Source organism: Astatotilapia calliptera, chromosome 13 (genome assembly GCF_964374335.1).
Source record: "Astatotilapia calliptera chromosome 13, fAstCal68.1, whole genome shotgun sequence".
In the NCBI taxonomy this organism is placed as follows: domain Eukaryota; kingdom Metazoa; phylum Chordata; class Actinopteri; order Cichliformes; family Cichlidae; genus Astatotilapia; species Astatotilapia calliptera.
This window is the reverse complement of record NC_137434.1, coordinates 10,324,881-10,348,528: the sequence shown is the minus strand read 5'-3', so window position 1 is coordinate 10,348,528 and position 23,648 is coordinate 10,324,881. Positions and strand designations below refer to the sequence as shown.

The 23,648-nt window shown below is 38.7% G+C and overlaps 1 protein-coding gene and 1 long non-coding RNA gene across 2 annotated transcripts; both read left to right on the top strand.

The window, feature by feature from the left end:
- The first annotated feature begins 1,060 nt into the window (after positions 1–1,060).
- On the top strand, positions 1,061–6,419 carry LOC113035370 (spastin). The gene is made up of 16 exons (XM_026190906.2): positions 1,061–1,398; positions 1,495–1,578; positions 1,654–1,737; positions 1,820–1,980; positions 2,082–2,215; positions 2,321–2,414; positions 2,520–2,594; positions 2,722–2,793; positions 2,886–2,961; positions 3,062–3,153; positions 3,285–3,364; positions 4,938–4,980; positions 5,187–5,266; positions 5,344–5,414; positions 5,497–5,537; positions 5,621–6,419. The coding sequence occupies exons 1-16, from the start codon at positions 1,281–1,283 to the stop codon at positions 5,744–5,746; spliced, it is 1,431 nt and encodes a 476-aa protein (XP_026046691.1). The 5' UTR covers positions 1,061–1,280; the 3' UTR covers positions 5,747–6,419.
- An 8,896-nt stretch (positions 6,420–15,315) lies between these two features.
- Positions 15,316–18,873, top strand: LOC113035334 (uncharacterized). Its single transcript, XR_003274338.2, has 3 exons — positions 15,316–15,753; positions 16,579–16,665; positions 17,083–18,873. It is a non-coding gene; the product is annotated as an uncharacterized LOC113035334 (long non-coding RNA).
- The last annotated feature ends 4,775 nt before the right edge of the window (positions 18,874–23,648 follow it).

The window sequence follows — 23,648 nt, the reverse complement described above, 5'->3', positions numbered from 1 at the left end:
CTGAGACTGGATGAGTAACGGGAACCACTCACTGTCGGATCTGTAAGTGCTAAAATTATACTGTTACTCGAACCATCCAGTCGTTCTCTAAAACTGAACATTAACTTTCTTAAAAGTGCTTTAAAAGTCCAGACACCCACAGCTACAAACATCTGACTGGCACTACCACTTCTAGGTATCCTGCAAAGGATTCTCATCGCATCATTATATGCAACATGCAGCTTCTGCATGCTACATTGTTTGTAGGATGACCACAAGGGGGCAGTATATAGCGGTGTGCAATACGCTTTAAACAAAGCCACTTTAACTGGAAGTGAACAAAAGCTGAATTTGCGTGCAATAGTATTTGCCTGCACATAGAGCTTACATCGTTGTCTGTATATGTCATCATCATCATTCATTTGCTCAGTAATAAAGTGACCGAGGTATTTCACCTTTTTATGAACTTCAAGAGTTTTTTGTGCCAGTTTAAACAAAGGGAAATGTAGCTGTTTATCCTGCTTGGTTCTACATATCAAAACAGCACTTTTAGCAGCATTGCACTCAATGTCATATTGCACACCATATTCAGTACAGACATTAAGAAGATCCTGTAACCCAGCACTGCTTGGACTAAAAACAACCAGGTCATCTGCATACATAAGATGATTTATCAGTGCTTCACCTAATATACACCCAGTGTTACAGGCTCTCAGCTGTATGGACAAATCATCGACATATAAATTAAATAAAATTGGAGACAAAATCCCACCCTGTCTGACACCATTGCTGACACCAAAGGGGGCAGAAATACTGCTTCCCCATTTAACCTGCATGTTCTGATATATAATTTTTCTTTAATAAAAAGGAAATTACGTAAGTTTTTTAAAAATTGTCTTTGCTTCTTTTGCGTTACTTATACTATATAAGGGATAAAACAAAATATGTTTTTGTTTTTACCTTTAAATAGTGTATTTTCTGTTTACCTAGTAAAATGTCCATTAATGACTGTAACGGTACATTCACGAGGACGAGCTCTGCGGGCGCCTTCTAGCGCTGTTGCGTCGAACGGAGAGGGGCGGAGTCTGTCTGGGTCGCTCGGTAAACCGGAAGCTTGTGTTGGAAATGTTTGTGTTGTCACGAAGCGCCCGAATTTTTATTCTATGAAGTTAAAGCGTCGTGTTTTGTCCCAAAGAAAGAGGACTGCATCACCTTTAAATGCGATTTAAAGCCTAAACGTTTTCGTTTATGACTAGCTTAGCTTGTTATGACTGAGAACAGGGGGAAGTAGCGCGAGAGTAATGTCGACCAAAACAAACGCAAGTAAGCCCAAAGACAGCGCTGAAGTTATAAAAAACATCCACAAGCAGGCGTTTGAGTATATATCCAAGGCACTGAAGATCGACGAGGACGACACAGGTTTGTTTATTGTGTTATTAATTTTTATTGAGTTATTAAATGCTGTTGTACGTGTGCAAGAGAGTAATAAACACCTCATCCTTTCTGTCATAACAGGTGAGAAGAAGGAGGCTGTGCAGTGGTACAAGAAAGGGATTTCTGAGCTTGAAAGGGGTATTGCAATAGAGCTCACTGGGCAAGGTATTACAAATACATTCAGGTATGCTGTGAGCTGTCAATCAGCTGTAACTTCATACTCAGTGTATTTTTAAGCAGGAGAGCAGTATGACCGAGCAAAGAGACTCCAGGATAAAATGGTCACCAACCTCACCATGGCAAAAGACAGGCTTACCCTTTTAGGTGAGTTGGCCTTGATTATTTTTATCAAAGTAATGTATGCTGAGAAGGCATGCTGGAGATCATCAAACGTCTTCCTTCACAGAGACGACACTAGCCTCTAAAAGGAAAAATGACCCCCAAGGGACATCACGTCATGCTCTTCCACAGCCAAAGTCAGTTCCTAAAAGTCAACCCGCAGGTGTTTCCACCACCATCAGACCCTCCACTCCTGTAAGACCTTCATTAAGACTAACTGATGCAAAGGTTTGTGGGTTTTTTTGGTTATTTAATAGTGCAGGCACATGCCATTTGAAGCTACCTTTCTAATGTGTAATGCTTTCTGGGACAATCTTATTCCTGCTAAGACAACCGCTCGGGTGGGAAAAACTCAGAATGGAAGACCGGCAGCTGTGAAACAACCCCCGAAGAGGGATATGAAAAACTTCAAGAATGTGGATAGTAAACTGGCCAACTTAATTATGAATGAAATTGTAGAAAGGTATCAGAAGCATCACAATCAACAAGACATTTTTCCCTGGGTGAAATTAAAAAAAAAAAAAAAAAAAGTATTGCACATTTAAAATATTTCCTCTGTTCACTGCAGTGGAGCGACTGTGTCATTTGATGACATCGCAGGGCAGGATCTGGCAAAGCAAGCACTTCAAGAAATTGTCATCCTTCCTGCCTTAAGACCTGAGGTTATTACTTCTTAACCTTTATCTGTCTGCTTACCATGAATACACTTTCAAAGTTTTTCTTTGTTAAGATGCAAAGTTTTTTTTTTGTTACATTTTCCTGTTTAGCTCTTTACTGGTCTGAGAGCTCCTGCACGTGGCTTGCTTTTATTTGGCCCACCAGGAAATGGGAAGACCATGCTCGTAAGTTCCTTTTACAGCACAACAAATCATATGCGTCATGTTTTAAACTGTTTTGTATTTTGCATAGAGCTGTTGATAGCCCTTATTATCCTCAGTTGAATCACAGCCATTTATTTCCTCTTGCAAGGCCAAAGCAGTTGCTGCAGAGTCTAATGCAACATTCTTCAACATCAGTGCTGCTAGTTTGACCTCCAAATATGTAAGAAACACTTTTAACAGTTTTTAATGAGCTCTCTCTGCCTACTAGCTCATTTTTGTCCTTCTAAATGTTTCATGTCGTCACCATCACAGGTGGGAGAAGGCGAGAAGCTTGTACGAGCACTCTTTGCGGTTGCAAGAGAGTTACAGCCCTCAGTAATCTTCATCGGTGTGTGTTACACTAAAGAATAGATGTGCCTTAAACACCAGTGTATCTCAAAAATGTTCAGCTCATGAATAAACCTCACTGTTTACTGTTTGACACTCAGATGAAGTGGACAGCTTGCTCTGTGAAAGGAGGGAGGGGGAGCACGACGCCTCTCGCCGTTTAAAAACTGAGTTCCTCATTGAGTTTGACGGGGTAAGTTCAGAAATTTGTTAAACACAGCAGAGCTCAGCAATTAACTCATCAAACATTGTCAGAGGAGCTCAAATCCTAGTTAACTTGGAGAGCCGTGGTGTTTTCTCTGAAGTTCTTCTTCTGGGTTTCAGGTGCAGTCAGGAAAGGATGACAGGGTACTTGTAATGGGAGCAACTAACAGGCCCCAGGAGCTCGATGAAGCAATATTAAGGTATGTTATGCTGTTTTACATTAACATTTCCAAAAATGTTTAAATCCTGTGTAAAATGCAAAAGAAAAGCAGAATGCCTCAATTTTCTGATCTCATAAAGCCAAATTTTAACATTTGAAATTTTTGCAACTACATGCGTAAGTAAGAACGATGGGGTGTAAAAAGATCCTCTTAGAGAGCATCTCAGAAGTAAATAGTTTCACTAATCTGCAAAATACTGTCTACAAATAGTCTACAGTTTCAGAACAAATGATAGTAGTGTAAACTCACATCTCATCATCTACAGCAGCGGCCCCCAACCTTATTTGCGCCACGGACCGGTTTAATGTCAGCCAATATTTTCACATACAAGCCTTTAGGTGTTGCGGATAAATACAACAAAATAAAATGATACGATCAAGACAAAAGCTGTGGTATTTTGTAAATGTAATAATAAATGCAAATTCACTGTGTAATTGTGTAACTTTATTAGCAGTGTCTTCCTGAAATGCGCCAACAACACTGAAAGTAACGTCCTCCTCTCTGCCCCTTAATGCTCTCTGGTCGCTATGGTAACGTGTAAACATTTCGTTCAACTACAACACGGGAAAAGACCCAGGGATACCGAGTTAACGATAAAAACTCTGAAATTTCACACCCGAGTCTCAACTCTCACGGCCTGGTACCAAACGACTTATGGATCGCTACCGGTCCGTGGCACGGTGGTTGAGGACCGCTGCTCTATAGTACATAATCTTATTAAAAGTCTCAGAGAATCTGGAGAAATGTGTGCAAGGGACCAGGCTGAAAATCTGCTCAATGTGTGAGCCCTCAGGCAGCACTGCATTAAAAACAGACGTGATTCTATCATGGAAATCACTGCTTCCAGAAATGATCTGTGAACACAGTTTGGGTTGTCAGGGCCAAAGTTCATTTAAAATGGATCGGGTGCAAAACTGTTCTGTGGTCAGAGGAATCTAAAGAGGAGAATGGAGCATCTGGCTTGTTATCAGCAATCAGCTCAAATGTCTAATGGTATGGAGGTGCATCAGCACCTATGGCGTTAGCAGTTTGCACATCTGGAAAGGCACCATCAATGCTGAAAGCATATACAGGTTTTAGGGCAACATATGCTCCCATGGCATAATTTTCAGGGAAGCCCTTGCATACTTCAGCAAGATAATATTAATCTGCATACTACATCTATTAGAACAGCATGGCTTCATAGAACAGTCCAGGTGCTGAAGTGGCCTGCCTGCAGTCCGGACTTTTCACCAGTTGAAAACTTTTGTCACATCATAAAATGAAAAATAGGGAAAAGAAGTCGCAGCTGTTTTGAAATATGTTGCTGCCATCCAATTAAAAATGACCTTGCATTTTTCTTAAAATGGTAAATTTTCTCAGTTTAAGTATATTATGTTTTCCATATTCAATCATGAATACAATAAGGTTTTATGAGATTTGCATATCATTGCATTCTGGCTGTATTTACATTTTACAAAGCAATTTGTAAATACTGTAAATATATTTTTTGTTTGTTGGAGGATTATTTTCATGCGTTACTTACAACCATTTGTTGTTTTTTGTTCTTCAGGCGCTTTGCAAAAAGAGTATATGTGACCTTACCCGATGAGAAGGTATATACATAGAAAAATATACATACACAAATATACTGAAATAATTGTTTATAAAGATAACCTGAGTAAATGCAAAATGCAGTTTTAAAATTATTATTTCATTTATTAAGGGAAAAAGATTATCTACACCTACCTGTCCCTGTGAGGAAAAAGCAGTTGCCCGTTAAATCTAATAACTGTATATGATGTAACTCTTGTTCTTCCAGACAAGATTTACGCTGCTGAAAAATCTTTTGGGAAAGCACGGGAGTCCACTGAGCCAAAACGAACTGTCCTGTCTTGCAAAGTGAGTTCCACTTCTGAAGACTTCAGAGGGATAATTTTATGTCACTTTGCATTAATCCCTCAAAACTTTCTTCACAGAGTGACTGCAGGATATTCAGGGAGCGATTTGACAGCATTAGCCAGAGATGCTGCACTTGGCCCAATACGAGGTATGAGTCTTTTATCATGCTGGTCACAGAGTCGCACATACTTCCACATCTTTAATGCTTATATGAACTTTGCTTTGTACAGAGTTGGGACCAGACCAAGTCCGTAATATGGCTGCTGCTGAGGTGAGAGAATAGCTTTTACTTCCAATCCTACATATGTCTCATTTGTACTGTTTTTACAGTTAAACTGTCGTGTATATCCACAGGTGCGCAACATTAAGAAGAAAGACTTTGAGGATTCTCTGAAGCGAATCAAACCAACTGTTAGTCCAGCAACTCTTAATATGTACACCAAATGGAACAAAGATTTTGGTGATACATCAGCAATTTAAACTCACTCACCATCTCAACTGGAAAAGAATCTGAATTTAAATCAAATTTGTTTACCTTCATTTCCTCTACAGGTAATTGAATTGAATTAAAGATGGAATAAACCCTAAAGCAATAATGTTAAAGCAATAATGTATGAATGTTGGGACATTTGGATGCATTATCAGATCCTTTTTTGTTTGACAGAAGGAATTTGCTAATACGATTCTTATGGGCTTTCTTGAAACTGTAATTTTACACTCCTAAAATATTGAATTGCTGCTTGAAATTGTAATATTTATTTTTGAAAACATCCTGTAGATGACAGCTTTCCACTTGCCTCGCAAAAAGAAGCAAGTCAATCTTGAGCGTGACCTCGCCTTTTTTAGATGACATCATTTAGTCACCTGATACTCTGACACATTGATGGTACTGACTTTAACACTCTCCGTGCCTAGATGCATAACACGAGCAATAATTGGGAGAAGAGTTGCCTATGTGGGCTTTTTTGTATTATAAGTTTGTTTATGAAGGTTTTCCATCTGCACCAGTCGTCTATAGATATTAATACTTGTATTTGACAGCTGGAGACTCAGTAAACTGTGTTGTTACAATAAGCTGAAAATGATTTCACTGAGCCAAACTGCAGTGGTGGTTTCCCACTTTCCTTCTTCAATAAATGCATTCATTACATTACATCTGTGTTTTTGCCTTTAATAACAGAAATCTGATAACTTTCATAAACAAGCAAAACTCATGTCACGTGTATCTGAGTCACAATAGCAGCCCTGTGGTGCAGTGATTAACATGTTTGCCTTACATGTGAATGATTTCCTTTGCCTTAAGGAATTGCAAGCTGGTGTAGTCCTGTGCTGAGCCCAAGCTCTGATAAATGAGAGCTTTGTGTCAGAAAATCTGTGCCAAATCAAACACGAGCATCTTCTGCTATGGTGATCCCTGGGGAAGTAAGGGAGCTTAAAAGATTAATATCAGCAGCACTCCAGACATACCCATGAACTTAATAGCAGCTTGTATCTGTCATTCTAATTGTTACATACAATATATTTTATCATCTAGTTATAATAGATCTAAAATATTAATGCTTACAGGCGTGAGGATTGTAGGGAAGTTCTCACTTCTAATAAACATCTTTGACAGACCTGTGAGGTGAACTAAAGAAGAATGAAGCCTTTTGACGTACTTCACCCTTGTAGATAGATGGTGCTGCAGATCTGGTTTTTGCATGCTCCACACTACTTTCTGCATCTTCATTCTGCATGTTTTTAGAGCTGACAGATTTTTTTCCTTTTGCCTGCAACCAAAGTTATGTGGTATGCAGTAAATTGCTGTTAATAAGAATAAAAATCATGTTCTGCTGAGCTGACTGTCAGGTTGACAGATCAGTGAAGTATGCAATTTTCATGGGTGTGCGCAACAGTGCTAACATATATGCAGTCAAGATCGTAAGTGAAGTTATATTATGCAGCTCTGTGGTCAAGACCTCTTATCCCGTCGTAACTCCGCTTATTCAGGAGGTTCCACCTGTGGGAGCTTTGCTGATTCAAGCTAACATAAATGCTTGTGGTTGACTAGATCTTTTTTTAAGTGCCCTCCAATCTCTTTCACTGTCAAAGTGTGCTTAAATTCCAGCTCTCTCCCTACGGCCCTTCCTATGGTCAGCTGGCAGTGTTGCTTTTGGTTTATGTGGCCGAGCAGCTGCATCATCTGGTTCCTGCAGTTCTGTTTGCAGACTCTACGTATGCAAACATTTTCTGCAGTTAAGGAAGTTTTCTCAAACTCTTATGAGTTATTTCCACACTGCTTCAAGACTTTTTTAAAAATGGGGGGGGAGGCTAAAATGCAAAACATTCACTCATAGAACCACACCTAAGACTGCGCTCTTTCCCTCAGGGGAGATTTGTTGGATGGAGTAAGGATTTTGGGGTTGTTGTTTTTTTTTTCATTTTGCATGTCATGACTGAAGAGCTTCTTTCATGATGCCAGACAGGGATGAAGAGCATTAGGGTTTAGTCATCACCTTTTTTCCCCTTGCTGTTTACTCTTCCCCTGAGATTATCCTGGACAGTGAACAAATAGATTTTATTGCAGACTTGTTGCAGGACTATTTTATGTTGTTCTCTCACCTTGGAACTTAGAAGAGTAGAAACTAAAAACCTGCAGCATGTAATTGCAACGTTCCTACAAGTATTTTTAATAGCTTGCAATTACAGTACAAAGCAATTATATGTTCACATTGCGCATTACTTGTAGCAGGCATAAGACAGAGCTTTACTGAGGTGGTCTAAACCTATAAAATGATTGACAGCTTCCCTTCTCGATTGCGTGTCAGCAGGCCTCCACTTCCACAGTGGTTCATTGATGCTTTGACCACGACATCCACTCAAGGGAAAACAGAATTGGTGATCATTTGATACCGCCAGCTAACAGCCCACCCTGTAGAGAGTAAAACAGTTAGCATAGTGAGGATCTCTCTCTGACTGAGCAAACAATGACTGGTGATTGTTTCTTTGAGTTGCCCATTTTAACAGCATGTGGATGGGAGAGTTATGCAAGGAGCAACTACACGTGCCTCACTTTAAGGCAGTTTGGGTTGTAAAGGATTGTTTTTTGAGCTTGTGTTAATTATTACCGTGATATAATTTATCAGTTGCCCTATTAGCTGCTAAAACTCCAAAGAAAGTTCAAACTAACTGTGTACAGCACCACATTCAGTCTGATTGTAAATCATTTGAGCTGGAGGGAAGTTCGGTGATGTTGCCCTTGGAGTAAAGATATGGTTTAGGGCTTAAACACTGGAGAGCCTTCAAGACCTGAGCTGTATCCACTTTCTAGCACTGGCTTTTTCTGTATAACCAACTGCTACACCCTCTTCATAACTTCATTTATCTTAGGGGTGTTTCTCTTTCTCTCTCATGGGAAGCTCAAAACCAAGACTAATTATCTATCCAAAGGCAACATCTGTCCTTTATCAGCCCATTTATTTTTTTTGCACAATGATATTGAGATATATATATATATATATATATATATATATATATATATATATATATATATATATATATATATATATATATATATGCATGCGTGCGTGTGCGTGCGTGTCAGTGGGTGTGTTTGCTAAGAACAAATGAGCTGTTCGTGTATGGTTATGAATCGATATACAAATGGAAAAACTGACCTATTCCTGCCTGAGGAAAACTGGGTCATTTAGATCATATGAAGTCATTACTAAAGACAGTATTCAGAAAGCGGGACAAGAAGCTTAGTTTATTTTAGCTTTATTTGAACGTGAAACAAAGGAAAACAATTGCCATAAGTAGTAATGCTAATTTAGTAAAAACCGAGCTCATGTTGCATGTTTCTTGTCTAAACAATGGGCCGATATGCATGCAATACATGTAAGCACTGGGAAGTAAGTGGAAAAATACAGACTGTGAAAGGATGGCAGACATTCCACACAGTTTCAGCATGCATTGTGGAAAACCCCAAAATAAGAGCTTATAGAAGCTTTTGCTTCTATAAGAGCCCGTAGAGTGTTGGGGTTTTTTTTTTCTGTCTGATTTGTATTTTCAGAAAGAGTTTACAGTGCAGACACGAGTGAAGGCCTCTTAAATGTTCACTCCAGGAGGCCGATAAAGATGTGGTGAGGCGGTAATGGGTAGTTTTACAGCACATCCATCTATTAACATAACCACGGTAGCTTTACCTTTAGGGTTGTTGGGGTGCTGTGGCCCATATCAGCTCACACTGACTTTACACAATAAACCAAGCCTCTTTAGAATTAGGGTTAAGTGGATGCATTTGGATTGTAGAGGTAACAGGATTCAAGTAGCAAGTTAAAAGACATGGTCATGTTGGTCTCACAACCTAATTTTCAAAGGCCAAGGTGTATAGGAAAAACAATCTTTTTTAAAACCAAGTTTGTTTGTTTCTTTTTTCGCAAGAAATAAAAAGTCCTCTTAAAGACAAATTATACATGTCTGTATGGCCCGAAGTGACCTCCTGCAGCCACAAAGCTAAAAGAAAGCCAAGGTGGATGGACAAGAACAAACTGTCTGTCATGCCTGCTAGTGATGGGATTTCCGGCTCTTTTTAGAGACCCGGCTCTTTCGGTTCGGCTCACTAAAAAGAGCCGGCTCTTTCGGCTCCGAACCGGCTCTTCAGGTTGTTTTGTTGCTTTAATTAATTTATTATTAACAATAATATAAAATTATGCACAAAAGGAATTACTAACGTAAAAACAAGTGGTTTTATTTATATATGTTTATATATAAATATATGCGGTGGCCCCTAGAGACAAAACACGTACAAACTCCAAAACACATTTCTAGCATGAACTGAACTTCCAAAGCAGAGCTACTAGATCACTTAAATTACACAATTGAAAGCATGTGTGTATTGTTTGTGTATTTATACACAGGCACTCATATATATATTCAAATAATTTAAAAAAAAGTTCATTTACCTGTTATTACCACACACCAAATCCGGTTGTTGGTACTTGCTGGCTTGTGTAGCCACAAGATAACAAAGGCTCAACACTGCGCCCAGCATCCTGGAGCACTTCTGTTGTCTTTTGTACGTGTTTTGAGTTTTTATATGCTTCTGAGTTTTTATATGCTTCTGAGTTTTTACGTGCTTCGGAGTTTGTATGTGTTTTTACGTGTTTTGGAGTTTGTACGTGTTTTTACGTGTTTTGGAGTTTGTACATGCTTCAGAGTTCGTACGTGATTTGAAGTTTGTATGTGCTTTGTCTCTAGGGGCCACCGTAAATATACTTTTATTTATTCACTCCACATAAAATGTAATAAATAAATCATATAATACAAAAATCAACTATTCACATTTCAAGTTTTAACTATTTAAATTTTCAGCTTTTTCCCTTCACAAATTTAAAGTGAAAAGAACACAAAACACTGCAAACCACAACACAATTAAATATAAATTATAATATGAAAACTAAAAGAACATGCATATTCTCTGTCATATGGACCTGCATGAATAAACTTTCTCAATCCTTTATCATCTGCAACCGAAAATAGTTGTGGATGATTACTATACCTTTCTAATGTTGTTGTCCCTGCCTCTCTTTCTCTCTCTCTGGCTCTGTTCCTGTGCTACTGAGTGTAACTACCGCCCCTCCCCCCTCTGCCCAGCGTAAAGCACAAGGCTCGCGTGCAGAGTGAAGCGGAAAAAAAGTGCGAGAGAGAGGCTGAGAGAAAGGAAAAAAAAAAAAAAACCCACGTGACGGCTCGCGATAAGGAGCCGGCTCGCGTCGTTCACGTCAAAGAGCCGGCTCTAAGAGCCATTTCGTTCGCGAACGACCCATCACTAATGCCTGCACATGTCCTGCAAAGCCATTAATCTCAGGAGCCAACCCCCTTCACCCTGACTTCACAGAACTGGTGCAGCTGTATTGAACTTGACATCAGTTTGTCCACACATCACTAAAACGGACAGTTTTCAGTCTCGCGTCCAGATGACTCCCAGACCGAACATAAGATTTGTGGAAAAGCTTAATTTTGGCCACATCTGTAAGGAATGAGAGGTGTGTTTTATTTTTGCTCTGTAGAAATATCCCTCGGAGATGATGCTCAGGACTTAAATTGGACTGAGCTGGACATGTTAAGACGTAGACCTGGTGCAGCGAGGGGGAGGTGGAGCAGTACACTGTCAGGTTGAGTTGCAGGCTGCCCTGCGGGGCATTCCTTCAGTTCATATGCAGCCAAAACGCTTGATGAAAAGTGCAAGTCCGTTAAGGACTGAGCATTTTCACAGGAATAATACTCTGTCACTCTGCCTTTCACACTCTCCTTATCCTCTCTGGCTTTATCTCATCTTTGCCCTTCCCTTGGGACATTCAAGTGAGAACAAGAGTGACGTTCAGCTCCACCTCAGATTCCGGTCAGATTCAGTGTGAAGCAATTTGACAACAGGCTGATTTACATCTCTCACTGTCTGGATTAGTCCAGCGCTAATGTTTAGCAGGATCTCCAGTTTCAAATTAGTTTTAGGTTAGTAGCATGTTAAGTTTAATAATTAGTGTAAACACAAAGCATTAGTTTGATGAACGATTGAAAGCTCACAAAACTAGTAAAGTCTACCTTATAATGGCACAAAAGGAAAAACCAGGCAATTTATGCTCATTCATTAGTTTGAAATATTTCAGTCTTGATCAAAGAGTAATACAAATCAAACCATAATCACACTCCCTTGATCAGAGCAAAAATGATGGTTTAGATGGGCTGGTCATCAAATCTTCTGCTTGATAAAATAAGCTCACCCAAGAGTATTAAATATGGATCAAAAACAAACATTCGTCCATGTGTAATGTAGTAAGAATGTGTAAAGATTAAAGTAATCAAATGCCTTTTGAATATGATTTGCTTTGCCAGGTGCTGAAGGAGTTAGGCACACAATTAAAACAAAGTGCTTCAGTATTAGCCACAGATCTAAAGGCAGTGAAGTAGAGCCAGTTATCTACCAATCAGAAATTTAGTGGTTCAGTCCTTGGCTCCTGTATTCTGCCAATTGCCCTTGATGCATCTAGTTAGAAAGTACTTATAAGGTGCAGAATAAAAGCACTGTGTGTGTGTGGTTTGTAGTTAAAGGCACTTTGAATACTCTATATAAGTTCCAGCTCATCTATCATTGCGTGTTTTCAGCAAAACATACCAAGGGAACGTTTACAGATGTGTAACAGGATGATTCCAATCCAATCAAAGCACATCCCTGAGAGCTACAGAAGCGAAACTGTTACTGTTGGTATATGTCATGTCCGCCTGTTTATCATGATTAAGTCAACATACTGTGTCCATAGCCCCCCTGGTGTCCCTCTGTCTAGCACAACAAAATCTCTCAAAGACACCATGGTGAGATTTTGTTTTATCGGGATGTTTCAAAGCAGAATGTCCTGGCCACATGCACAGGAAGAGGGCAGGAGCTCTTTCATCTCCATGGGGCCTAGAGCATCTTGCAGTTTCTCACAGCACTGCTCACAACACAAAACATAACCCAGTACACCACATATTTTTACGCTATTTTATAGACTTCTTTTAGGAAATCCAAGTGGAAATTGCCCTTCTGGGTTGGTTTCTGCCACTGAGCATGAGCCTCAGAACCGAACAGATCACCCTGCAGTACTAAGTTGATCCAAGTGCAGACTCTGACCTCTGCCACATGACCTGTAAAACAGAGGTGCCCCTATACAAAGCAGTGAATCAAGCAGCGTAATCGCTTGGAGAGAAAGAATGAGGCCACTATGAGAGCGGTGTTTTTGAAATCCCTCAAGTCAGCGCTTGCTGTGATTTCTTTCCAGGGAAACAATACAAACATCACAAACTTTAATTACACGCATACTGAGCTGAAATGTACGTCACGAGGGCTGAGTCACAGAAGAAGCTGCATGTGTCAACTGCTTTCAAAGTGATGTCATCCGAGAAAGTACCACATAAGGAACAGGAAGAAATCCTGCTGTAATTATTAAATGTTTTAGACAGTAATTTTGATACAGTGTATGATAGGGTAGCACAGCACCGAGGCTTTTAAAGTTTAATGTGTGCCACTGCAGCATCCTGTAGAAACCACTGTATAATTAAAGTTAAAGTAAAGTGTGAATTTACCTCTACAGTGTGCCCAGTGATACCACTGATACCTGGCATTATATTGCATGCCCATCTGAGCCTCAAAGCCACAGAGCTTACAGCTTATTGCAGTGACACGAAATGTAAAAAGCATGAAAATGCCATATGCGTCATATTGTATGTGGCTGCTTTCAGCAATTATGGGGATATTCAGAGGAAGGAATCAACTGCCATAAGCTCTGCCAGGTCAGTGTTTTTGATGGGCCCACTCTCACCACTCCATTGTACCTGTGCACTACCTACTTATCACCAAACAGCTGGCAGACAGAATTATCGCATAGTTAGTGAACGTAATGGGGCTTTTAGCAGCGAAAGAGACAGATATTTGCCCCAGGAGATGGTACACACAAACAGTGAGCTCAAAAGCAGAGACTAGTGTGCATACATAAACACACCAAGAAGCCAAAAATGGCTCCAAATAATCTTTTTTCATAACAGATTGATTACTATATAAACTATGTTTTTTTAAACATGTAAAATATGGTTGCAGATTTTAGTTTTTTATTCTGCTTGTTAGCAAAAATTAAGATACTAGCTGTGATCAGATCAGTTACTAAGCTGGCATGTTTTTTTATTGGACATGTGGAAGTGTAATCCTCAAAGGAAAAGCAAGTTTATCATATCCTTCCTTGCTCTGCTTTCATCGCAGATTTATGGCTTCTCGAATTTTTATGAGGTGTTACTTTTTGGTGAAAGGTGTGTTGCATCTGCTTAAAAAAAAAGATGCTAGGTGTAATTGTAACAGAGCAGATTAAGCCGTTGGCTCAGCTGTTTGCAAACACACACACCATGTTCTGACTGAGGGATTTCTATGTTTCTGACATAAATGAAATCAGAAAATTAAACAGTAATGAGGTTTGTATGGTTACTGGATACAGCTGGATACAGCTGGCTGTGTGTGTTAGGTGGTGGCTAGCTACACAGCTACGGTTAGCATAATATAAACACATTAGCACAGTAAAGCTGGAGTATGGCTAACTTTCTTACACTCGATAAAAGTTAACGTGAGGGTTCCCGATGGTTAGGAACAAATGCCATTGCAGGGCAGGGTGCTGTAAACGGACCAAACTTCAGTCAGGAGAACAACTTGGATAATACATCCAGAATACGAGGTTAGTCATTCATTTATTGCTGCAAGGGCTACATCGTAAGGTTTTAAAAACGGAGCTATAAAATGAATAGTGGTAATAAAAACCCAGAAAAACCGACAGTGACTACTGCATCTCTCAGAGGCTTGTTCAGATTAAATAGAACAAGTTTAAAATCATTTAACTAACAACAGCCTTAGTTTGGACGCAAGTTTATCACGTCATCACTTAAAGACCGAATCCGGTTGTTCAGTGATGACGCGACGAATCCTACTTCCGGGCCTAAAGTAGTCTGCGTTCAATATGGATTTTGTGTTGTTAACATGTTTAATGTTTTGTATTTTCTTATATTTGATCTCAAAAAGCTCCTAAAACAGTCAGTGATCACTGCTGACCTCCCTCGGCTTTTATTACCGCTAATCATTTATTTAAGCTCAGTTTTTAAAACGTTAGGATGTAACTACAGCCCAGCCCATGCAGCAGTATATGAATGACTAACCTCGTATTGTGGATGGATTATCTTAGTTGTTCTCCTGGCTGAAGTTTTGTCCTTTTACAGCACCCTGCCATGCGATTACATTTGTTCCTGACCACCGAAAACACTCACGTTAACTTTTATCGAGTGGAAAAAAAGTTAGCTTGTTCATATTATGCTAGCATAGCTGTGTCGCTAGCGGTCACGTAGCACATCATTATATACAAGCTAGCCAAACTTCAGTAACCCTACAAACGTCACTGCTGTTTCGTTTTCTGTCTTCATTTATGTTGGAAGTGATAACAGAGATGTACGTTTTAATTTGTTTCCAAAACCCCGCAGTCAGGACATGCTATATTGTATTTAGATAGAAGCTAGCGAGCTAACTTCCTGCTAACTTCTAACTCCGTTAAATGTCATAAATTCCATTTTCATGGATGCCTGGATGTTAAACTCAATTGTTACACCTGGTAGAGCAGAACGCTGATCATTTTATTAAAGATGAAAGACTTTAGACTGTTTTTCCAACTCTCAGTAATGCCATAGTGATCGTTTGATATATGGACCTGCAGCGGAGTTTAGACCCAGACACGGCTAGTGACGTCAGACTGAACAACCGGATTGCTACTCAATCGTAACCAGGGGTGGAGCTTAGTAAATGTGTCAGGTGCCTTTAGAATGTTGTCATAGCATTAATGGCATAAAACATTTTGTAAGATGCTGGCGAGATGCACACACAATTGCCGTGGCTTGCAGTGGATAAAAACAGAGGACAGAAAAGGAAAAAGAGATTATTTTCTAAGGTAAGGACTGCTCAGCAAGTGAGAGATGATAAAGTGGAAACGTAAAGGTGACAAGGCAGTGACGTTAATGTTAAACTTTTCTAAAAGCAGTGTGGACTTGTACTTCTGTTGCTGTTACAAAAGAAAATTGAATTATATATATATTACTTCAGTAAGTTTTTGCTCTGTAGTAGCATATTATCTTACTGGATTTGTAATAATTTTACTGAAGTAAAGAAATGCTCCTGTCACTGATCATGGAGATAAAAGACTGTTCCAGATTGGCATCCCTCCTTATTTATTTTGTCTAACTGGGTTTAGGAGACAATGGCATTGTACATGGGTATTTGTAATTCTTTTGGTGTGGTATAACAAAGCAAGTACTTTCTTACAGCCCATTCTTACACCAACCATGTTTAAACATTTTGCAGCCTGCCTCTAGACAAAGTCAACACCCTATAACAGAGACATGAAAATGTTTGTATCTTAGGATCTGGTGTTGTTTGTTATTTAGCTACAGAAACTATGCATCTATGTGTACATGTGTGTGTGAGTGTGTGTTTGTTTTAATTGTATTTTATGCTTGAAAGCACACTTGAATTTGTGTCATCCATCAGTAAAAAAAACACACACTGGCACTTTAATGCTTCTCTTTCCTGAAAAAAATTGAGACTTGTGCCATTTCAGAGGCTCCTGGAGACTGGGGAAAATTTGTTATTTTACAAAAACATGAAATTTTGAAATATAGAAACCAGGTTGATTGTTGCTAATGTGCCAAAGGCCCTTGAATACTTTTAATTCAAATGAATGTTGTCATAGTATTAACAGAATGAAACATTTTTGTAGGATGCTGGGAAGATGCATACACAATTGCTCTGGATTGCAGTGGAGAAAAACAGAGGACAGAAAAGGAAGAAGAGATTATTTTCTAAGGTAAGGACTGCTCAGAAAGTGACAGATGATAAAGTGGACATGTAAAGCTGACAGTCAGTGTCCACGTTAATGTTAAACTTTTCTAAACACAGTGTGGACCTGTAGATGTGTTGCTGTTCTAAGGTACCTGCTTGCTACTTAGTGTGAAATGCTTTCAACAGAAAAGTAAATAATTAGCTGTTATTCAAACGTTATTTATCACTAATAAATTAGGCCATGGTTAGAGGCTGAGATATGAAAGATATTAAAGGCAAAGAATTCTTGATTACAATTTATGGAAGACATTTGCAAGACAATAGATAGAATTGGCTTTGGTGCAAATTTACAAAAGATTTAAAATATATATTTGTGTGTGCGTCTGTCTTTGTGTGTCTGTGTGTGTATGAATGAAATTATTCTTGAATTGTTATGATATAGGCATTTAATTCAGTTACCAGATTTCAGATTCAGTTACCGGAGCTGTAAGAGTAACAATAATGGTAAGAGTAGCAGGTGCGTTTGGAACAGCATCAACAGGAGCAGGAGAAGTGGTAGGAGAAGCTGGAGCCATAAAAGTGACAGAAAAAGAAGGAGGACCAGGAGGAGCATGAGCATCAGGACGCACGGTCGAAACAATAGGAGCAGCAGGAACACAAAGAGGAGCAGGAGAAATGACGAGAAGAGTAGGAAAAGCGGCAGAAGTAGCAGGAGCTGCAGGAGCGACAGAAACAGAAGGAGGAGCAGGAGCAGCAGGAAATGTGTCAGGAGCGGCTGGAGATGCAGTAGTACCGATAGGAGCAGCAGGAACACAAGAACAAGCAGGACACATGAGAAGACAGAGCTGCAGGAGGGACACGAAAAGAAGGAGGAGCAGCAGTAATCATTAATAAATACAACATCATATCAAAATAATATGATGTGTTTCTATATCAGTCAGTGTCATTCAGCGTTTTATGTCACTTCAACGTTCAGCACTTTCTGAAAAGATGAAGAAATCTTTTCTCCTTAAAAATATTTCTGGGTCAAGTCAAACATGATTCTTTGTTTAAAGCTTATTGTATAGGTTTATTTTTAAATATTGACCCTTGAACTCTAAATTTTGGTTTGATTTAAAAACTGTTTGTCCCAGCTAAGAAATGTTACAAAAATTATTTTTATTATTATTATTATTATTATTTTGATCTCAAGCAGACCTTAAAAAAGTCATCCATGGATTCATTACATCATGCTTGGATTATGGTCATTTCCTTATCATGAGCTTCAGCTAAAAGTACGTCTGTCATGGTCTACATGCCTCTAGCGCAGATTTTTTTTGCTTTTCTTTTTTCTTTAATCTTGCTCTCTGTGTCTCTGTTTTGATTTCTCTGGAATGTGTATGCGAGTGCTTAAGTAAGTAAGTAAATTTTATTTATTAAGCGCTTTTCATAGAAAGTCACAAAGTGCTGTACACAAAGATTCAAATAAACAGAATGTTAAGTAACAAAACAGACAATATACGCAATATAAAAGGTTAAATGTAAATTTAAAAAAATTAAAAAGTGCTGATCAACAGAAGACTTGTTTAAACAGAAAAGTTTTTAACTGCTTTTTAAAGGATTCCACAGAGTTAACCAAACGTAGTTGTATTGGTAGACTGTTCCACAGCCTTGGGGCCACAGACTGAAAGGTTCTGTCCACTTTTGTCTTCAGTCGTATACGGGGTACAACCAACAAACTATCTGTGAGTGGAGACAACGAGCAGTGGTGTATTTGTATTTGGCATTGTATAAGCTTGGATAAATAACCTGGGGCCTGGCCATTTAGTGCTCTGTATGTCAAAAAACAAGAATTTTAAAATAAATTCTAAAATCAATTGGGAGTCAATGTAAAGAATATAAAATTGGAGTAATGTGAGCTTGCTTGCTAGAACGAGTTACTAGTCTGGTTCCTGCATTTTGTAAAGCTTGGAGGCAAGAAAGAGATGATTTGTCAAAGCTGGTAACAGAGCACTACAATAATCTAAACGGGATGACACAAATGCATGAACAATTGTTTCCAGTTCACCTAAGGAGACCGTATGTAGCAGTTTAGAAATGTTCCTTAAACGAAAGAAACAGGAACGAGACAAAGATTTTACATGTAAGTCAAGGCCCAGAGAAGAATCAAATGTTACTCCAAGATTTCGAATATTTGACTTAGCAGAAGGACAGTAAGAAGCAAGAACCTGACTGATTTTAGAGTGTAGCTCAGGAGGAGTTATGATCATGGTCTCTGTCTTGTTCGTGTTTAAAACAAGTTAGTTGCTAGAAAGCCAATCAGAAACCTGAGTTAAGCACTGGACTAGGGTGGACAGCCTATCCATCTGATGAGGCTTAACCTCCTAGGACCTGGCGTCCACATATGTGGACATCACATTTTGGATTATTTAGACCAAAATACTAAACTTTGCTCTACGGGGGCCTGATATCCACTTACGAGGACATTATACTGCCACTGTTCTATCGAAATTTTAAACGAATATCCTCATATGTGGCTCTCATTTTTCTTAGAAACAAAAATTAGGTAAAAAAAAAAAAAGATCTGGTAATTCTTTGTTTTTACATTCATCAGGTCCCAATCGGCCCAAATATCAAAGAGAAATTAAAAATGCATGTAATGGAAGAGTTCGGGTCATAGGAGGTTAAAGGACATATGCAGTTGAATGTCATCAGCATAGAAATGCTAAGAAATGTCACTAAAAGATTGCATAATGCCAGCTAAAGGAAACATGTAAAAAGAAAATAATTATGGACCCAAAACTCTGCCCTTTTCTGTAGAGAGCATTTGAACTGGGTCCAGAGGGCGTCCTAGAACAGAGATTAGGTAGGGTATTTGTGAATCTGTACAAGATTGTGACATGTTCTTTTAAATGACTGGAGCTAATAAATGAACAAGATTCTGTGCTAACTTTATTAGCTGTTCTTGCTCATTGCCTGCTGTGTTTGACATGACGGTACAGTCTGTTTTGTTAAAGAAAGCTGCATTGGGACTTTCAAATAATATACTGAGCTTTAAAATGAATAGTGGTAATAAAAACGCAGAGTAGTTTGGACCCCGGTTTATCACGTCGTCACTTAAAGACCGGATACCCAATGGCCCAGACTGTACCAGGTGTTTTGCATCTGTGCATTGCATTTTTAAGTGACCCACTAAGGACTGTCTGGTATGTTGTCCAGGTGGTCAGGAAAGCACTTTCTTTTAAGTGAGACCAGGTCTCAGAGGTTGAACCCACACATATGGAAATGAGCTGGAGAGAGCTGCTGAAAATCCTCTGTGTTCTGTGCATTTATCTATGTAAATTACTCACATTTATCACCTGTCTGCATGCACCTGATCACTGTGAGCCAAATAAATACCCTTGCTCAGGGATGAGAAATGATCTCATAAGAACACTGAGCTGTTTTTGTATTTTACATGGCTACTCATTGACTACTGCATTGTAACACATTTATTTGACATTCAGCCTGTCTCACCAACTCACTTTGTTTCAGTGCCTTTTGCACAGTTCCCTGTTCTTTCAGCATCTATGGCTGACCCACTTTCTCCAAAGATATCAGTGGAGCTATCAGTGGAATCAATAAACAGACCACAAACTGCATCGACGTTTCCATGATACAACACAGCGGCCTCATTGTTCGAAGGCGCTGACCTGAATTTGCTTCTTGTTTACTAAAGCATACAAGTAAGGTAGAATGAACATTTTTCTTTTTTTCTTTTGAAAACTAATAAATTTAAAAAAAGATTGATTGTATTGTAATTTAAAGGCATATTTCAAGAGAAATATGGTTGCAAGAAAAATCTTCACAAAAAGAAGATGAAGAGGTAATTTCATGACACAGTTCAGTTGTGAAGGTTCAAAAATTTCACAATTATATTAGCAGTTGTAAAATGTTGTTAAATATAGAAGTGGTAAATATTCAGGTGATAGAAAAAGTAACTTCCACGTCAAAGTAACGAGTCACGATTAACATCCCAAATTTTCATGCCTTACTGAGGAACTAAACGCACAAATTTATGTGCCATTTGAACGAGTCAAGAAATTCAATAGGAAGAGATTTGACAGTTCTAAGACATGATGCCACAAGGTATACGTCAAGTTTTTATTAACACTGGAATAAGTGTCTGTATATTTTTGAAGACATTTGAAGGAGTTTTGTTTCAAGCATTGTTTCAAGGTACCAAAATTTCTGAGAAGAAACAGAACCTAAGACAAAGAGATGACTCCAGCACTCCTCAGTGGGATGAAGCCTTCAGAAGAGCATTTCAGCATTGTATAAAGGAAAAACAACACCTGGAGAACATGGTTAAAGAAATGCAACAAATTTATGAAGCCAAGATAGATTCTGTTTTGCCCAAATTCATTGTTTGATGATTTGACATAGAACATATTAATAATTGCTAACATTTAACAGCATTCATAATATTCCACATATGGCTTGAACAGGATGGCTGTCATTACATGGCAGTGACAGACTTCAAATCTGTCCTTTGGGTACCTGAGTGAGTGAGTTGATTCTGCACAATAATGGGAGGGTATAAAAGCGAGTCTGTCAACAGTCTGTCAACAGTTTGCATTTTGTCCAGATGTAAGGAGTGGCAGTCTGATTTTTCATTCTGAAGGGCTTAAACAATTCTGTGTATGTTTCTCTGCTTGTCTGTTTTGCTGTAAATAGTTCTGCTCAACATGATTAAGGCTTTGGCTCAGTTTTCAACTACAACTATATTGTAATTTGTGAAAATTTGTTTTGAATTGTTCGTAGAAACTACAATAGGTCATCCTAATAATTACATAGCTGTTGACAGTAACATTTGAATGTGTACCCAGCTGAAAGAGGAGAAAACTCAAGTGGAGAAGCAGAGAGAAATGAAGAGCATGAAGCTGAATACGAAGACCTGCAGTGCAAGCTTCAAGAACAAGACCAAGAGATACAGTCCAGGCTCCAGAACATGGAGAAGAAAAACGAAGGGCTTCAAGTGATAATGAATGAAGCGCTCCAAAAGAATGCACAACTGGAAAATGAGAAAGAAGAAAAGGAAGCTAAATACAAAGACCTGCAGGGCAAACTTTACGAAAAACACCAAGAGATGCAGTGCAAGCTCTAGAACACAGGTGTCGAACTCCAGGCCTCAAAGGCCTTAGGTTTTAGATGTGTCCTTAATCCAACACAGCTGATTTAAATTGCTAAATTACCTCCTCAGCATGCCTTCAAGTTCTCCAGAGGCTTCGCAATGAACTAATCATTTGATTTAGGTGTGTTGACCCAGGGTGATGTCTAAAACCTGCAGGACACTGGCCCTTGAGGCCTGGAGCTCGACACCCCTGCTCTAGAACATGGAGGAAAAAAAACAAAGGGCTTCAAGTGATGTTTAATGAAATGCTCCAAAGAAATGCACGACAGAAACAAGACAAGGAAAGACTGGAAGAGACAGAGAGAGATGCAACATCTTCTCTAAGACTTCCAGGGGAAAAATATTGAATTATGAGTATTTTACAAGGAAATAAATGACAAAAACATTGAAATTGAGTACAAGAAAAAAGAACTGGAGGAAATATGCACTGAAATGCAGAGTATAATCCAGGCAATGGTGAGCAAAGATACCCATTTGCAGGAAACTTAGCGCAGTATACAAATACTGAAATGCAAAAGGAGAAGTGACAACAGGAGAAAACCATCAAGACATCCCGTCTGCGCTTCAAGAACTGCAGAGGAGACATCAAGAGTTACTGGCCATCCATGACAATGTACAACAAAAAACACAACGACACGCACAATGAAAAGAAAGTTCAAGAATAAAAATATAAACAATTGCAAGAGAAAAACAAAGAACTTTGAGAAAGTATCAAGAAAAATAAGAAAAACTGAAGAAAAGGTGTAAAAAAAAAACTTTAGGTGCAGCATGAAGAGCTTTTCCAAGAGATGTGAAGTATCGTAGTGCAGAACAAAGATCTCCAAGAACTGTGCCTGAAAAAGAAGAAAAAGCACTTCAGGTTTTTCTGGAAGAAAGAATCTGCTGCTGCTTCAGTTCAGCCTTGACAAGACTCCACCCATCTTCCTCCAACAGGGGCAAATGATCCAATAATTCACTGTGCTTCAGAGTCGTATTCAATGTTAATATTGTTTAGAAACATTACTGATGGTACTGAATAACTTAAACTTTATTTTTTTATGACTGTATTAAAATGAGTTGACAGGCAATAGTTCTAGAATAATTCTCCTTTATTTGACAATAAAACTCAAGTAAAGTCCCACTTTAACCATTTGCTTTTATTTTATAAAGAAATATATGTATTTGTTTGGACTAATCCTTTTAAGGGTGCCAAATGAAAAAAGCATGAAAACAGGAATGCGGTCAGTTAGAACAGAATATGTTGTTAGAATATTTTGGTTTGAGTGAAAGTTTAAACAAGTTTAAATTTTAAACTTTGCAGTTGGTGGATAAATGATAATGAGTAGGAATGCAGGTGGGGATGATGAAAAATGACCCAAAGTGGATGTTGTTCATTGTAACTGAACTAAAACCACGAAAAACATGATTTGTCTATAAAAGCCTCTACCTGCCATGTGGGTGTCTCTGAAAAAATAGCTTTTTGTTACACATGAATAGTGATTTTGTACACATTCCACATCTGCAAATAAAAGAAAAGGACTGAATTTTTATAGATGTTACTACAAATATGTTTCTTCCTTCTTCTTCTCAGATTCCTCAGTTTCTGTCTTTAGCATTGTCGAGTTTAGACCCTCAGTGGGGGTGTTAAAGTATCCCTAAAAGTACCATTCTCTTCTATTGTTGTACTTTCCCAATTTCTCTGTTGGAGGCTGTACAAGTTACAATAAAATTTGCAAATATTAGTATTGTTCAAATGGTAAGTGGTGTGAATATTCGAGCTTTCACGTATAAATTTGATTATGTGGATTAGAGGAAATTCAAAATGAATTCCAACCTGTCCACCCAGTTCCTGTTTTTAAAGTCGTTGAAGATGTATC